The sequence below is a fragment of the Pristiophorus japonicus genome, chromosome 16, assembly GCF_044704955.1.
Source record: "Pristiophorus japonicus isolate sPriJap1 chromosome 16, sPriJap1.hap1, whole genome shotgun sequence".
In the NCBI taxonomy this organism is placed as follows: Eukaryota; Metazoa; Chordata; class Chondrichthyes; family Pristiophoridae; genus Pristiophorus; species Pristiophorus japonicus.
The window spans coordinates 53,254,291-53,272,390 of record NC_091992.1 but is presented as its reverse complement, the minus strand read 5'-3'; the positions used below and the strand labels follow the sequence as shown (position 1 = coordinate 53,272,390).

Below are 18,100 nucleotides of genomic sequence, written 5' to 3'. Positions count from 1 at the left end.
TCCTATGGACTGGAGGGTAGCTAATGTAACACCATTTTTTTTAAAAAGGAGGGAAGAGAAAAAACGGGGAATTATGAACCGGTTAGCCTGACATCAGTAGTGGGGAAAATGTTGGAATCAATTATTAAAGATGAAATAGCAGCACATTTGGAAAGCAGTGACAGGATCGGTAAAAGTCAGCATGGATTTCTGAAAGGGAAATCATGCTTGACAAATCTTCTAGAATTTTTTGAGGATGTAACTAGTAGAGTGGACAAGGGAGAACCAGTGGATTTGGTGTATTTGGACTTTCAAAAGGCATTTGACAAGGTCCCACACAAGAGATTGGTGTGCAAAATTAAAGCACATGGTATTGGGGGTAATGTATTTACGTGGATAGAGAACTGGTTGGCAGACAGGAAGCAGAGAGTCGGGATAAACGGGTCCTTTTCAGACTGGCAGGCAGTGACTAGTGGGGTGCCGCAGAGCTCAGTGTTGGGACCCCAGCTATTTACAATATACATCAATGATTTAGATGAAGGAATTGAGTGTAATATCTCCAAGTTTGCAGATGACACTAAGCTGGGTGGCAGTGTGAGCTGTGAGGAGGATGCTAAGAGGCTGCAGGGTGACTTAGACAGGTTAGGTGAGTGGGCAAGTGCATGGCAGATGCAGTATTAATGTGGATAAATGTGAGGTTATCCACTTTGGTGGCAAAAACATGAAGGCAGACTATTATCTGAATGGTGGCAGATTAGGAAAAGGGAAGGTGTAACGAGACCTAGGTGTCATGGTACATCAGTCATTGAAGGTTGGCATGCAGGTGCAGCAGGCGATGAAGAAGGTAAATGGCATGTTGGCCTTCATAGCTAGGGGATTTGATTATAGGAGCAGGGAGGTCTTACTGCAGCTGTACAGGGCCTTGGTGAAGCTTCACCTGGAATATTGTGTTCAGTTTTGGTCTCCTAATCTGAGGAAGGACGTTCTTGCTATTGAGGGAGTGCAGCGAAGGTTCACCAGACTGATTCCCGGGATGACAGGATTGACATATGAGGAGAGACTAGATCGACTGGGCCTGTATTCACTGGAGTTTAGAAGAATGAGAGGGAATCTCATAGAAACATATAAAATTCTGACGGGACTGGACAGGTTAGATGCAGGAAGAATGTTCCCGATGTTGGGGGAGTCCAGAACCAGGGGTCACATTCTAAGGATAAGGGGTAAGCCAATTAGTACTGAGATGAGGAGAAACTTCTTCACTCAGAGAGTTGTTAACCTGTGGAATTCTCTACCGCAGAGAGTTGTTGATGACAGTTCTTTAGATATATTCAAGAGAGAGTTAAATATGGCCCTTACGGCTAAAGGGATCATGGAGAGAAAGCAGGAAAGGGGTACTGAGGTGAATGATCAACCATGATCTTATTGAATAGTGGTGCAGGCTCAAAGGGTCGAATGGCCTGCTCCTGCAGCTATTTTCTATGTTTCTATGAAAGAGATGAATTTACATATTATAACAGTGATTACATTTCAAAAGTACTTCACTGGCTATAAATTGGCTATTGAATATAGTGGGTATGATTAAGAAGTTTGCAGATGATACAAAAATAGGCTGTGTGGTTGATAATGAAGAAGAAAGCTGCGGACTGCAGGAAGATATCAATCAACAGGTCAGGTCAGCAGAACAGTGGCAAATGGAATTTAATCCAGAGAATTGTGAGGTAATGCATTTGGGGACAAGGAAAAGGAATACACAATAAATGGAAGGACATTGAGAAGTGTAAAGGAAATAAGGAACTTGGGAGTGCATGTCCACAGATCCCTATAGGGAGCAGGCCAGGTGGATAAGGTGGTTAAGAAGACACACGGAATGCTTGCCTTTATTAGCCGAGGCATAGAATATAAGAGCAGGTGGGTTATGCTTGAACTGTATAAAACACGAGTTGGGCCACAGCTAGAGTACTGCATGCATTTCTGGTAACCGCATTACAGGAAGGACGTGATTGCACTGGAGAGGGTACAGAGGAGATTTACAACGCTGTTGCCGGGAGTGGAGAATCTTAGCTATGAGGACAGATTGGATAGGCTGGGTTTGTTTTCATTGGAACACAGGAGGCTGAGGGGAGACTTCATTGAGGTGTATAAAATTATGAGAGGCCGAGATATAGTCGATAGAAAGGGCCTATTTCCCTTAGCAGAAGGATCAACAACCAGGGGGCATTAATTTAAAGTAATTGATAGAAGGTTTAGAGGGGATTTGAGGGGAAATTTCTTCACGCAGATGGTTTGGAGGTCTGGAACTCACTGCCTGAAAGGGTGGTAGAGGCAGAAACCCTCACTACATTTAAAAAACACTTGGATGTGCACCTGAAGTGCCGTAACCTGCAGGGCTACGGACCGAGAGCTGGAAAGTGGGATTAGGCTGGATGGCCTCTTGTTGGCCAGCGCGGACACGATGGGCCGAAAGGACCTCCTTCCGTGCTGTAAACTTCTATGATTCTATGACTTCTATAAAGCACTTTGGGATGTCCTGAGGGCATGAAAGGCGCTATAAAAATGCAAGCCCTTTTTTCTTCCTTAAAGGAGTGGTGGAGACATGGAGGGGAATAGGAAGGAAATTCCAGAGCATTCGTACAGGACTTCTGAGTGTCAGAACGGAGTTGGTCCAGATCCACTTATATTTAGTGTCAGAATTTAGGGAAAAATGCAAAAACTTTGGGAGGTGTTGATCTTTTATGCAGATATTTGTGGACAGAAGTTTAAAATAATATGTAATTTAATAACCGTATAACAGATGGAGATGAACATTAGTGGCCACAGCATAAGAACATAAGAAATAGGAACAGGAGTAGGCAATACGGCCCCTCGAGCCTGATCCACCATTCAATAAGATCATGGCTGATCTGATCATGGACTCAGCTCCATTTCCCCGCCCACTCCCCCCAAAACCTCATATCCCCTTATCATTTAAGAAACTGTCTATTTCTTTCTTAAACTTATTCAATGTCCCAGCTTCCACAGCTCTCTGAGGCAGCGAATTCCACAGATTTACAACCCTCAGAGAGAAGAAATTTCTCCTCATCTCTGTTTTAAATGGGCGGCCCCTTATTCTAAGATCATGCCCTCCAGTTCTAGTTTCCCCCATCAGTGGAAACATCCTCTCTGCATCTACCTTGTCAAGCCCCCTCATAATCTTATCCGTTTCGATAAGATCACCTCTCATTCTTCTGAATTCCAATGAGTAGAGGCCCAACCTACTCAACCTTTCCTCATAAGTCAACCCCCTCATCCCCAGAATCAACCTAGTGAACCTTCTCTGAACTGCCTCCAAAGCAAGTATATCCTTTCGTAAATATGGAAACCAAAACTGCATGCAGTATTCCAGGTGTAGCCTCACCATAGAAACATAGAAAATAGGTGCAGGAGTAGGCCATTCGGCCCTTCTAGCCTGCACCGCCATTCAATGAGTTCATGGCTGAACATGCAACTTCAGTACCCCATTCCTGCTTTCTCGCCATACCCCTTGATCCCCCTAGTAGTAAGGACTTCATCTAAATCCCTTTTGAATATATTTAGTGAATTGGCCTCAACAACTTTCTGTGGTAGAGAATTCCACAGGTTCACCACTCTATGGGTGAAGAAGTTTCTCCTCATCTCGGTCCTAAATGGCTTACCCCTTATCCTTAGACTGTGACCCCTGGTTCTAGACTTCCCCAACATTGGGAACATTCTTCCTGCATCTAACCTGTCTAAACCCGTCAGAATTTTAAACGTTTCTATGAGGTCCCCTCTCATTCTTCTGAACTCCAGTGAATACAAGCCCAGTCTTTCCTGATAGGTCAGTTCCACCATCCCGGGAATCAGTCTGGTGAACCTTGGCTGCACTCCCTCAATAGCAAGAATGTCCTTCCTCAAGTTAGGAGTCCAAAACTGTACACAATACTCCAGGTGTGGCCTCACCAAGGCCCTGTACAACTGTAGCAACACCTCCCTGCCCCTGTACTGAAATCCCATTGCTATGAAGGCCAACAAGACATTTGCTTTCTTAACCGCCTGCTGTACCTGCATGCCAACCTTCAATGACTGATGTACCATGACACCCAGGTCTCGTTGCACCTCCCCTTTTCCTAATCTGTCACCATTCAGATAATAGTCTGTCTCTCTGTTTTTACCACCAAAGTGGATAACCTCACATTTATCCACATTATACTTCATCTGCCATGCATTTGCCCACTCACCTAACCTATCCAAGTCACTCTGCAGCCTCATAGCATCCTCCTCGCAGCTCACACTGCCACCCAACTTAGTGTCATCCGAAATTTGGAGATATTACATTTAATCCCCTCGTCTAAATCATTAATGTACAGTGTAAACAGCTGGGGCCCCAGCACAGAACCTTGTGGTACCCCACTAGTCACTGCCTGCCATTCTGAAAAGTACCCATTTACTCCTACTCTTTGCTTCCTGTCTGACAACCAGTTCTCAATCCACGTCAGCACACTACCCCCAATCCCATGTGCTTTAACTTTGCACATTAATCTCTTGTGTGGGACCTTGTCGAAAGCCTTCTGAAAGTCCAAATATACCACTGGTTCTCCCTTGTCCACTCTACTGGAAACATCCTCAAAAAATTCCAGAAGATTTGTCAAGCATGATTTCCCTTTCACAAATCCATGCTGACTTGGACCTATCATGTCACCTCTTTCCAAATGCGCTGCTATGACATCCTTAATAATTGATTCCATCATTTTACCCACTACTGAGGTCAGGCTGACTGGTCTATAATTCCCTGTTTTCTCTCTCCCTCCTTTTTTAAAAAGTGGGGTTACATTGGCTACCCTCCACTCCATAGGAACTGATCCAGAGTCAATGGAATGTTGGAAAATGACTGTCAATGCATCCGCTATTTCCAAGGCCACCTCCTTAAGTACTCTGGGATGCAGTCCATCAGGCCCTGGGGATTTATCGGCGTTCAATCCCATCAATTTCCCCAACACAATTTCCCGACTAATAAGGATTTCCCTCAGTTCATCATCCTTACTAGACCCTCTGACCCCTTTTATATCCGGAAGGTTGTTTGTGTCCTCCTTAGTGAATACCGAACCAAAGTACTTGTTCAATTGGTCTGCCATTTCTTTGTTCCCCGTTATGACTTCCCCTGATTCTGACTGCAGGGGACCTACGTTTGTCTTTACTAACCTTTTTCTCTTGACATATCTATAGAAACTTTTGCAATCCGTCTTAATGTTCCCTGCAAGTTTCTTCTCGTACTCCATTTTCCCTGCCCTAATCAAACCCTTTGTCCTGCTCTGCTGAGTTCTAAATTTCTCCCAGTCCCCGGGTTCGCTGCTATTTCTGGCCAATTTGTATGCCACTTCCTTGGCTTTAATACTATCCCTGATTTCCCTTGATAGCCACTATTGAGCCACCTTCCCTTTTTTATTTTTACGACAGACAGGAATGTACAATTGTTGTAGTTCATCCATGCGGTCTCTAAATGTCTGCCATTGCCCATCCACAGTCAGTATCATTAAGTATCATTCGCCAATCTATCCTAGCCAATTCACGCCTCATACCTTCAAAGTTACCCTTCTTTAAGTTCTGGACCATGGTCTCTGAATTAACTGTTTCATTCTCCATCCTAATGCAGAATTCCACCATATTATGGTCACTCTACCCCAAGGGGCCTCGCACAACGAGATTGCTAATTAATCCTCTCTCATTACACAACACCCAGTCTAAGATGGCCTCCCTACCTAGTTGGTTCCTTGACATATTGGTCTAGAAAACCATCCCTTATGCACTCCCGGAAATCCTCCTCCACCGTATTGCTTCCAGTTTGGCTAGCCCAATCTATGTGCATATTAAAGTCACCCATTATAACTGCTGCACTTTTATTGCATGCACCCCTAATTTCCTGTTTGATGCCCTCCCCAACATCACTACTACTGTTTGGAGGTCTGTACACAACTCCCACTAACGTTTTTTGCCCTTTGGTGTTCTGCAGCTTTACCCATATAGATTCCACATCATCCAAGCTAATGTCCTTCCTAACTATTGCATTAATCTCCTCTTTTACCAGCAATGCTACCCCACCTCCTTTTCCTTTTATTCTGTCCTTCCTGAATGTTGAATACCCCTGGATGTTGAGTTCCCAGCCCTGATCATCCTGGAGCCACGTCTCCGTAATCCCAATCACATCATATTTGTTAACATCTATTTGCACAGTTAATTCATCCACCTTATTACGGATACTCCTTGAATAAAGACACAAAGCCTTCAGGCTTGTTTTTTTTAACACCCTTTGTCCTTTTAGAATTTTGCTGTACATTGGCCCTTTTTGTTCTTTTTCTTGGGTTTCTCTGCCCTCCACTTTTCCTCATCTCCTTTCTGTCTTTTGCTTTTGTCTCCTTTTTGTTTCCCTCTGTCTCCCTGCATTGGTTCCCATCCCCCTGCCATATTAGTTTAACTCCTCCCCAACAGCACTAGCAAACACTCCCCCTAGAACATTGGTTCCGGTCCTGCCCAGGTGCAGACCGTCCGGTTTGTACTGGTCCCACCTCCCCCAGAACCGGTTCCAATGCCCCAGAAATTTGAATCCCTCCCTGCTGCACCACTGCTCAAGCCACATATTCATCTGCGCTATCCTGCGATTCCTACTCTGACTAGCACGTGGCACTGGTAGCAATCCCGAGATTACTACTTTTGAGGTCCTACTTTTTAATTTAGCTCCTAGCTCCTTAAATTCGTTTCGTAGGACCTTATCCCTTTTTTTTACCTATGTCGTTGGTACCAATGTGCATCACGACAACTGGCTGTTCTCCCTCCCTTTTTAGAATGTCCTGCACCCGCTCTGAGACATCCTTGACCCTTGCACCAGGGAGGCAACATACCATCCTGGAGTCTCAGTTGCGGCCGCAGAAACGCCTATCTATTCCCCTCACAATTGAATCCCCTATCACTATCGCTCTCCCACTCTTTTTCCTGCCCTCCTGTGCAATGAACTTGGCTGCTGCTGCCCTCCCCTGATGAGTCATCCCCCTCAACAGCACTCAAAGCAGTGTATCTGTTTTGCAGGGGGATGGCCACAGGGGACCCCTGTACTACCTTCCTTGCACTACTCTTCCTGCTGGTCTTCCATTCCTTAGCTGGCTGTGGACCCTTCTCCTGCGGTAAGACCAATTCGCTACACGTGCTACTCACGTCGTTCTCAGCATCGTGGATGCTGCAGAGTGAATCCACCCTCAGCTCCAATTCCACAACGTGGTCTGTCAGGAGCTGGAGGCGGATACACTTCCCACAGATGTAGTCGTCAGGGACACCGGAAGCGTCCCTGAGTTCCCACATGGTACAGGAGGAGCATATCACGTGACCGAGTTCCCCTGCCATGACTTAACCCTTAGATACACTTAAATTGGCAACAACAATGTTAAAAGTTACTGACTGTTATAGAAGAGAAAAAAAGAAAAACTACTCACCAATCCAGCCAATCACTTACCCCCTTGGCTGTGACGTCACCTTTCTGTTTCTTTCTACTTTTTTGCCTTCTCCCTGTAGCTGCACCAGTAAGCCTCTCGCCGACCCCGGACTCGCGCTGCTCCGAGCTCCCGCCTCCTCGACTGACTGCTCGACTCCCGCTGGCCTTTATAGGCCTCTCGCCGACCCCGGACTCGCGCTGCTCTGAGCTCCCGCCTCCTCGACCAATACCTTATATAGCTATAGCAAGACTTCCCTGCTTTTATACTCCATCCCCTTTGCAATAAAGGCCAAGATACCATTGGCTTTTCTGATCACTTGCTGTACCTACATACTATCCTTTTGCGTTTCATGAACAAGGACCCCCAGGTCCTGCTGTACTGCGGCACTTTGCAATCTTTCTCCATTTAAATAATAACTTGCTCTTTGATTTTTTTCTGCCAAAGTGCATGACCTCACACTTTCCAACATTATACTCCATCTGCCAAATTTTTGCCCACTCACTTAGCCTGTCTATGTCCTTTTGCAGATTTTTTGTGTCCCACATTGCTTTTCCTCCCATCTTTGTATCGTCAGCAAACTTGGCTACGTTACACTCAGTCCCTTCTTCCAAGTTATTAATATAGATTGTAAATAGTTGGGGTCCCAGCACTGATCCCTGCGGCACCCCACTAGTTACTGATTGCCAACCAGAGAATGAACCATTTAACTCTTTGTTCTCTGTTAGTTAGCCAATCCTCTATCCATGCTAATATATTACCTCCAACCCCGTGAACTTTTATCTTGTGCAGTAACTTTTTATGTGGCACCTTGTCAAATGCCTTCTGGAAGTCCAAATACATTACATCCACTGGTTCCCCTTTATCCACCCTGTCCGTTACATCCTCGAAGAACTCCAGCAAATTTGTCAAACGTGACTTCCCCTTCATAAATCCATGCTGACTCTGCCTGACCGAATTTTGCTTTTCCAAATGTCCTGCTACTGCTTCTTTAATAATGGAGTTCAACATTTTCCCAACCACAGATGTTAGGCTAACTGGTCTATAGTTTCTTGCTTTTTGTCTGCCTCCGTTTTTAAATAGGGTGTTACATTTGCAGTTTTCCAATCTGCTGGGACCTCCCCAGAATCCAGGGAATTTCGGTAAATTACAACCACAATCCCTGCCGCTACTTCTCTTAAGACCCTAGGATGCAAGCCATCAGACCCAGGGGATTTATCTGCCTTTAGTCCCATTATCTTACTGAGTACCACCTCCTTAGTGATTGTGATTGTGTTAAGTCTCTCCACCCCATAGCCCCTTGGCGATCCACTGTTGGAATATTGTTCGTGTCCTCTACCGTAAAGATTGATACAAAATATTTGTTCACAGTTTCTGCCATCTCCATGTTCCCCATCACTAATTCCCCGGTCTTGTCCTCTAAGGGACCAACATTTATTTTAGCCACTCTTTTCCTTATTATATACCTATAGAAACTCTTGCTGTTTTTATATTTTGTGCTAGTTTACTTTCATAGTCTACTTGCATAGAACTCCTGGATCCTACCAGTTATCAGAGTTCCGCACATCCTGTTCGAGGCTCTGCTCCCTGTATCCATCAGCAAAATAAAACTCGAATTGAAGTGGGGAAATGTATTTCCTGCCTCTTAGTGAAAGCTCGAACAGTGGCTGTGTCCATGTAAAAGATTACATTCTGATCCAGCAGAAAACCCCAGAACACATCATAAAATACAAATTTCTGTTGCCAATTTTATTAAAATCCCTGCAATAGATAGGTGTCTTCATTTTATTCCAAATTTTACATAGTTAGAGGTAGCTCTAGGTGGTCTGAGAACAGTGGTGGGGCCATGGAAACTGGAGCAATGGTGGGCCTGGGCCTGAGGACTGGAGCAATGGTGGGCCTGGGGAGTAGAGCAGTGATGGGCCTGGGGACTAGAGCCGTGGTGGGCCTGGGGAGTGGAGCAGTGGTGGGCCTGGGGACTGGAGCAGTGGTGGGCCTGGGAACTATAGCCGTGGTGGGCCTGGGGACTGGAGCTGTGGTGGGCCTGGGAACTATAGCCGTGGTGGGCCTGGGAACTGGAGCAGTGGTGGGCCTGGGGACTGGAGCAGTGGTGGGCCTGGGGACTAGAGCAGTGGTGGGCCTGGGAACTGGAGCAGGGGCGGGGGTGGGGACTGGAGCAGGGGCGGGGGACTGGAGCAGGGGCGGGGGTGGGCCCGAGGACTACTTTATGCAGTTCCAATACCTTTCAATCATCAAGAAGAACTAAGATTGGCAGTGTAGAAATATGCAGGCTATGACAACATAAAATGTAAAGACCCCTGAGAGTAAGGTTAAGGTGCCTTGAACATAAAATGAATTACCAATTGAAATTTGATTAGTCATGCTTCCTTAGCATCGCCAATAACTAGAATATACTAATCAGCAGGGTAGAGACAAAATGTAATCAAGGAAATGGGACAAATTGTAACTAGAATAACCCAATCACCAGCGCACAGACAAATGTGTAGTCAGAGAGATGGAACAGATTATCGCAGAGTATAAACCAGGAAGGGAAATCCCACAGAAGCTTGGAGCAACACTCGAGAAACAGGAACCTTAGGCCAGGGGCTTGAAAGCAGGACACCAGTGGCGGAGACTGATCACCTCTGTTAACGGGTAATACCCGCACAAGTAGTGAGGCTTATGTGCTATTTTATACATTGTTTGTACTTTATTTCTACTTTGGGAAATCGTTTGAAATTAATTCTACTTCGGGAAATAAAGTTTGTTCAGCTGAAACATAACGTTTGTCGACGACTTTCTTTCAATACTCAAAAGTCCCACCAAATTGTTGCGATGGTAGTGACTAAATACCGACTACGCAAACTGTCTACAAACCTACAGTGAGTTTGGGCAACAGCAGGGAACTGTATGCAAGTGTCTGTCCAATGGAGGGAGAGATCATTTAGCCATGAATTAAACACGTCATTAAAATGATATTTACATACACATAATGACAGGTTGTCTACCTGGACATGCTTACGGCATTCTCTGAAACCTTCAGCCAGCATCGTGACGACATCTTTGTGGTCGTCTAAAAGCTGGCGAATCATCTTGCAGTACTGAGTCTCTGACTTCCCATCGGTAATCTACGGGAATAATGGGAAGAGGGAATCACCATCTTCCTGCATGAATTGTGCAACGCTTATAAAATCTTACTTTCTGAAAACATCTCCACAGTTAAAGAAGTGGGGGCTGGGGAAAACTCCAGCTATACTCACTAGTGGGAAATCAGACAGCATCTGAAAGGCCCTGATGTACAGCTCGTGCTGGAAAAAGAAAGGCACCAAATTAACAAATCGACCTGTACAATTAAAAGTCAGTGCCTAGCTTACATCCATCATGGGACTAATTGGATAGTTCTACCAAAGAGCTGGCACAGTCACGATGGGCTGAATGGTCTCCTTCTGTGCTGTATCATTCTATGTCCCGCCGTTCGAAGGCGGCACACCTGAAAGTGTGGTCACAACAGGGTCACATCCCAAAAGTGTCACACTTCCTGTCATTACAGCTGAGTGACACGAAAAAATGAATGATTGGCAATTTAACAAATAAGCATTTCTGCCAATCAACTAAACATAATCAAATCACTTAGAGTCAGTCAGGAAGCACCAATGAGGAACGAGTCAGCAGCAGAAAAGTGAGCAATCAGATTGGTAGGTTTTATTTTTGTCAAAACCAACAATCCTAAACTGTCAAGTACTTTAGGAAGGATGTGAAGGCCTTCGAGTGGGTGTAGAAAAGATTAACGAGAATGATTCCAGGAATGAGGGACTTCATTGACGTTGATAAGACTGGGGAAGCTGGGGTTGTTCTCCATGGAGCAGAGAAGATTGAGAGGAGATTTGATAGAGGTGTTCAAAATCATGAGGGGTCTGGACAGAGTAGAGAGAAACTGTTCCCATTGGCACAAGGGTCGAGAACCAGAAGATACTTTTTCTGTGCTGTAACCATTCTATGATTCGAAGTAGCAGAAAGGGACGAATCAAAAAAGTCCTCGAATATTGTGAACTTGGTTTCAACTGATTTTTCAGCTAACTGAAAATATAACCATGTGAGTGACACTTGGAATATAATTAAATTGTGAATTTGTTTTTCTGTATCAAAACAATGCATAGCATGAACTTTTAAAACTTTATCATAGGTACTTTGCCAAGAACAATTACATAAATAGCAATGGTTAATTCGAGTTTTGATGCTCTTTATGTCTATTATAGCAGTCACCCATTTACTGTTACAGTACAGAGACAGACTCGTCCCACGGCACCCCCTCTCAAGGATACTGCTCTAGTTTGGTTACTCCCAATCAACCTTCCCGCTAAGCTACGTAGCCACGTAGTGGTCTCGAGGTCCCACGCAGGCTGCTCACCGGCTTTTATATGGAAGAAACTAGGCATGCACATTTGAATGGGTGGTGCTGCCAGTTAAAGGGCCGTGCATGAAAAAAAAACTAAGAGGAAACATTGCTCCCAATGTGCAGACCAAGTTTAGGTGTCTGACGGCCCTGGGCCTCTCCGTATTCTTTCTAAACCTGATCAGCAATCAAGACGATTGGCACACCACCAATCTACTGTAAACAGTAACATAGTCCTCAGCCCTTTCTCCTCCCTGTGACATATGCAAATTGATTTATTTATGTAACTGTGACACGCAAGGAGAAAAGATTTATTTCTTTATTTATCCACCTGCAAAGCTTCTTCGGCAGTACCTACCAAACCCACGATCTCTACCACCTAGAAGGACAAGGGCAGTAGGTGCATGGGAACACCACCACCTCCAAGTTACACACCATCCTGAATTGGAAATGTATTGCCTTCCCTTCATCAGCGCTGGGTCAAAATCCTGGAACTCCCTCCCTAACAGCACTGTGGGAGCACCTTCACCACAGGGAGTGCAGTGGTTCATGAAGGTGGGTCACCACCACCTTCTCAAGGGTAATTAGGGATGGCCAATAAATGCTGGCCTTGCCAGCGATGCCCACATCCTATGAACGAATAAAAAGAGGAAAACACTACGAGGGCTAAATTCCACTGCTGTGCACCTCCCGCTAGCGTTAATGTTACTGTTTTCATCCGGGAGGAGGGGGGGGGGGGGAAAAGAGAGCGCTACCGGCTCCCGTGAAATTGCACGGGAGTTAGCAGAAGCGCGAAACCAGTAGTGCCGTGCCCTCGCTGGTAGCGCCTCGGACCGCTGCGCTTCCGGCGATGACGTCATCGGCGTGCGCGGTGGCCCCTTGTCACTCCACGGCAGAAATCGGGCAGCGCCCTGTGAGGCTGCCGTGGTCAGTGCCAGCCTTGCGGGTTGCAAACTGGGTCGCACTCTGCTCGTGGGGCGAAAGTTAAAGGGGAGGTGAGTGGTTCCCTTTTGCGCTGCCCTCCAACGTACCGGTCCGGCCTCAGTGCCGATATTCACCGGGTCTGTGCCACGATCGTGCAGCCCGGTACTCCGTTTCGGTGTCGGGCTGCGGCCAAGGCCCCCCGCATCCCCGGTAGCCTAGTGTAGGCTCCTGAAAACCCTGCAGACTCGCAGCGTGCCCTTCCCGTTAACGGAAGGGGAGGGCCCTTGGAAAGGCTACGTGGAGAGGCTGCGTAGCGCTCCAATTTTTCGCTCGGGTAGCGCGCCCCGAGCCAGCCCCGACAGGAAGTGGAGCACCCGACATTGCGCTCCACTTCCTCTCGGGGACGGTAAGCCCAATTTCAATTCCGGGGCAGGATTTCTACGCCAGACGCAAAATGTCCGGCCTCGCAAAGGTTACTGCCCCAAATGGTGAGAAACGCAAATTTTTCCAGACACCAATCAAAAAACACTCACTTCACTGTTTCTGCGCACATCGCTCGTAAACTTCTTTCCAAATTCTCTCAGTGGCAATGTGCAGCCCTCCCCCCTTCCAGCAACCCTTCCTTGCAGCAGAGTACCCTCCCTATGGAAGACTCGCTCGTGTATTGTGTGTATTCTGTCACACTTTAGCTACTACATGGGTACTGTGGTGTCGTGGATGTTACTGGGCTAGTAATCCAGAGGCCTACACTAATAATCCAGAGAATGCGAGTTCAAATTTCACCAAGGCAGCCTGAGAATTTGAATTCAGTTTTTAAAATACGTTAGGGAGGACCTAAGGTCATAAATTTAAGTTGTATAAGGTCAAATCTAGGTTAGATGTCAGGAGGTGGTTCATTTCCCCGAGAATAGTGGACTTCTCAAACAGGCTGCCGGCTCGTGTGGTGGATGCTAATTCGGTGAATTCATTCAAGCGAGAGCTGGACCTGTTTCTGGCTGGGGCGGACATTACCCTTTACAGAAAGTGGGTACTGCAAGGAATTCAGGGCTGAGTGATCTCGGATTAGTTTCGAACGCCTAGATGGGTCAGAGAGGAACGTCTCAGATTTTTTCCCCCAAATTGCCATGGGTTTTTTTTTTAATCTGATTTTTTGCCTGTCGTTTTGGCAGCGAGGAAGTCAGAAAGTGCGAGTGCTCTTAACCCGGGAGGGTGAGCCCAATCTGTTCTCTGAGAGCCGTAGTGTTAGCACTGTGAGCTCTGGAGTTGGCTGTCAATAAATGGATCAAATTAAACATTGCAAAGATTTTGATTACTCTGGCAGGCAGGATCTAATTCACATTCCAGACGAACCGCTGGGTGTGTCTTGTCTTCCAAGGGGACCAATCAGAACTTTGGTGTTACAAATAGTTATAGCCATATAAGAGAGTCACCAAGAAATCAAATAAGGAATTCAGAAGAACCTTTTTTGCCCAGAGTGGCAAGAATGTGGAACTGACTACCATAGGGTGTTACTGAGGCAAACAGTATAGATGCATTTAAGGGGTGGCTAGATAAGCATATGAGGGAGAATGAGAGGAGGTTCGTGTGGAGCATAAACGCCGGCATGGACTGGTTGGGCTGAACGCCTTGTTTCTGTGCTGTATATTCTATGTAATCAGAATATTGCCATGTGACATTATATTAAAGGTTCATTGTTCATTGTTTTTGAAACTCACTGGCCTTTTCTCTAATTTGCATGCTTATACTCCTCTCTGCTGCTTGTGTTGTTTTGTAATTTCCTTCGGAGGAGGTTTTACTGAGTATAGCTGAGAGATCACCCTGTAGTTTGATCTTCATGTCCAGTAATGCAATTAACTGGCTTTCTATAAACACACGATGACTCAACCTCAGCAGTGCCAATTTTTCCTTTTGCTTGACTGATTAATTCATCAACACCACCAAGTAGCAAATAATGGCCATTGCAGCTTCTAGTACAATCAAAGCTGCAATAGTCAAGCTCCGTGCATTGCTCATAGGCTAAACAAAAAGAACTCGGTGACTCTCTCTTCCTGTATCTGTCGACCAGTTCCTTTTCTTTCTATCTCCCTTTCTCTGTATCTCTCGGGTTGTCTCTCTTCTATATGCCTGTTTATATTTCTTATTGATTGTTTATTTAACATTTCTCCTGTACAAACTATATTGAATATTTATATATAATGTTTATTTTTCACACAGACCTTGTATAAGCTATTCATTTAAATTCATAAGTGAATTATTACAAGGTTTTGAGTTCTAGCTGCATACATTTCGAGGTGTGATTTAAGCTTGAAGTTCCCGGACACCCCTCGGTTCAAACCCTGTTTAGGCCTGAATTGTGCTGTGGGATGTAGAAGTGCCGCAGCACAGCCATCGAGCAAAGGACATCTTGGGCCTGACCTGTCCAAACGAGGCCCTGTCTGGTCAGGTGGAAGCTAAAGATCCCACTGCACTATTCGAAGGACAGGATGTGGATGCTCAGTCATTGAGTGTATTCAAGACCGAGATCGATAGATTTTTGAAAATTAAGGGAATTGGGATCGGGAGGGAAAGTGGAGTTGAGGTAGAAGATCAGCCATGATCATATTGAATGGCAGAGCAGGCTCGAGGGGCCAAATGGCCTTCTCCTGCTTCTAATTCTTATGTTCTTATGTTCTAACACAGCCCTAGAGTTTCCTGATGGTAAAAACCACAACAGTGCATAAATGGTCAGAAAATCATTTCTCATAAATTCCCTTACTGTACTTTAAACATCGGTTTCTCAATTTAGCAACGGCAATAAAATGGATTCACTCATTCATTCATTGTACTTACCACCTGCAGAATTGTGGGATTGCAACCGATGATGAAAGGAAGGGTCCGAAACCCCTTAATCCGATGGGCGATGCGTACAGGCAATTCGTTATACAGGTACCTGGCATTCCTCTGTAACAATCAAAAAGATATACTAACCTTGACCCATCAGACTCTAACCACACACAACTACACATTATACAAACACACAGAGAAAATACATCACTGTATGGGCAGCCCGCTTGAGGCAAAATTCAACAAATCTCACTGATTGCTGACGGGTATGTTTTCAGCCACTTTCACTGCCTTACTGAAAATATCTCAAATCTTATGAAACATTTATTTTTAAACCTGCATGATTGCATTATTTCTGTCCTTGGATATGTACTCTTGACCTGAATTGGTAAAGAAAATAAAAAGTTCTGAGTAAATTATATAACAACGTTTGGCATAACTCAGGTGACAACTAATACCTCAATATTGAAAGGGCTACTCTCTCGTACCTCGTAGGCAGTAGTCAACGTGGATTCAGAAGGGGAAGAACCCGCCTGAACAACCTCATCCACCTCTTTCAGGACTGAGCAAAGCCCGGCAATGTGATGTACCTCGACTTTCAAACGGCATATTATTTAGAAAGGTATTACTTAAGCTTAAAGCTGTGGGGATTAAAGGAAAATCTTGGGATTGGATAAGAAACTGGCTGAAAGGTGGAAAGCAATGGGAACTAGTTAGAGGACTAATTTCAGAGTAGGGGTAAGTACCAGGTGAGATGCCCCAGGGAATTGGTGTTGGAACCACTGTTGCTTCTAATTCACATCAATGACTTGGATTCAGAAACACGAAACACAAAACCACACTCACCACCACAAGTCTAGGGGCACTAGAGGCGGCAAAGTGGAGTTGAGGTCGAAGATTAGCCATGATCTTATTGAATAGTGGAGCAGGCTCAAGGGGACATATGGCCTTCTCCTGCTCCTAATTCTTACATTCTTATGAACCCAATTGTAACACTAATCACAATGCTGGCTGAAATCAGTTAAATTGGCACAATGCAGGGCCCTTTGTGATCTATTATGGCTCAGTACCACATTGGCAATTTACTTTCTCACTGGGCCATTAAGGTAGCGCTCTTTACTGATGATGCATTACTACTATCATGGTCCTCAAGCAGTGGATGCCATATTACGTCAATAAATGGAGATCACATCCGCTCATTGCTGTGACCCCGTGGGAGGTGAACTGCACCTTCAATTGTGGAGAACACGGCAAAGATTTGGAATTAAATATTCAATACTTAAACTTTGCAATTTGTTTTCCATCAAGAAGGTCTCAATGGGCAGATTTTCTTGTAGATTTATATTAAAATACAGCTTCGCAGTTGGTTGAGGGACCACTTTGTACTCCTCTGCTGATACTGTGTCGTAATGATCAATCCTTTTGATTATACATCTGTGATGTGCTTTGAGACATTTGTCTACATTAAAAGTGCTGTATAAATGCATGTTGCAGTTGCTGATGTTGTTGTTGGGCCAACGAACAACAGCTTCTATTTGCAGTTTTACCGTGGTCCTTCCCTACCCCCACTGGACTCTAAATTCAAAGCAACTTACCAGGACATGACTTCCATCTGGGGTTTTCCCTGAATACAACATGGTAGTGGGAGTCAGACGTACGGATGCCTGGAAAACACAACAGGAAAGTGAAGTAATCCATTCTTGTTTCAGGAAACATGCAAATAATATTATTTTCCCTTCTATTTGGTCCTAAGTCTGATAAATTTCATCAGCCAAAAAAGAGTCAGCCGTGACTCAGTGGTAGCACCCTTAGCTCGGAGTCAGAAGGTCATGGGTTCTAGTCTTACCTCACAGACTGGAGCACATAATCTAGGCTGAAGCTTCAGTGTAGTATTGAGGCAGTGCTGCACTGTCTTTTGGATGAGGCGTTAAACCAAGGCTCCATTTGCCCTCTCTGGTGGATGTAAATTATCCCAGAGTACAATGCAAAGAGATAGGGAGTTCTCCCCACTGTCCTGGCTAATAGTTATCTTTAAACCAACATCACTAAAAAACAAACACTTAAATTATGATGAAATTGCTATTTGTGGGACCTTGCTGTGTTTAACTTATCTACGTGTTTCCCTACATTACAGTAGTTGTTATAATTCAAAAGTGCTTCATTGGCTGCAAAGCACTTTGGGGTGACCTGAGGTCAATGTTAGGTGCTGTATAAATGGAAATTCTTTCTATCTTCATCTCTAGCAATGGGCTATCTGTTATGTATGTAAACCTGTAAATACCATGTCTAACCAGCAGAGGGCTTATCCCCTGGAGTCCCAAGGGATCCCAAAATCTCTTGAGAGCACCTGTATATAAGGAGGCCTCACAGGCTGGAGAGGCACTCAGATCTGTAATAAAGGACTACGTCACACCTTACTTTGAGCTTGCAGTATTTAGTTTGACTCTTTATTCAAGACATAACAATATCCAACAACATCTATTACATAACAACATAAGAAATAAGACGA

The 18,100-nt window shown here is 45.0% G+C and overlaps 1 protein-coding gene across 3 annotated transcripts in view; it reads right to left on the bottom strand.

Annotated features, from left to right (window-relative positions):
• bckdk (branched chain ketoacid dehydrogenase kinase) overlaps positions 1 to 18,100 on the bottom strand; it is a 123,537-nt gene that overhangs the window by 83,446 nt on the left and 21,991 nt on the right. For all 3 annotated transcript variants that reach the window (XM_070858126.1, XM_070858127.1, XM_070858128.1), the window contains exons 2-5: positions 17,187 to 17,255; positions 15,598 to 15,708; positions 10,712 to 10,759; positions 10,460 to 10,579 (exon numbers count right to left, since the gene is read on the bottom strand). In XM_070858126.1, the coding sequence (XP_070714227.1) occupies positions 10,460 to 10,579; positions 10,712 to 10,759; positions 15,598 to 15,708; positions 17,187 to 17,255 (348 nt within the window). The remainder of the gene's footprint in view (positions 1 to 10,459; positions 10,580 to 10,711; positions 10,760 to 15,597; positions 15,709 to 17,186; positions 17,256 to 18,100) is intronic.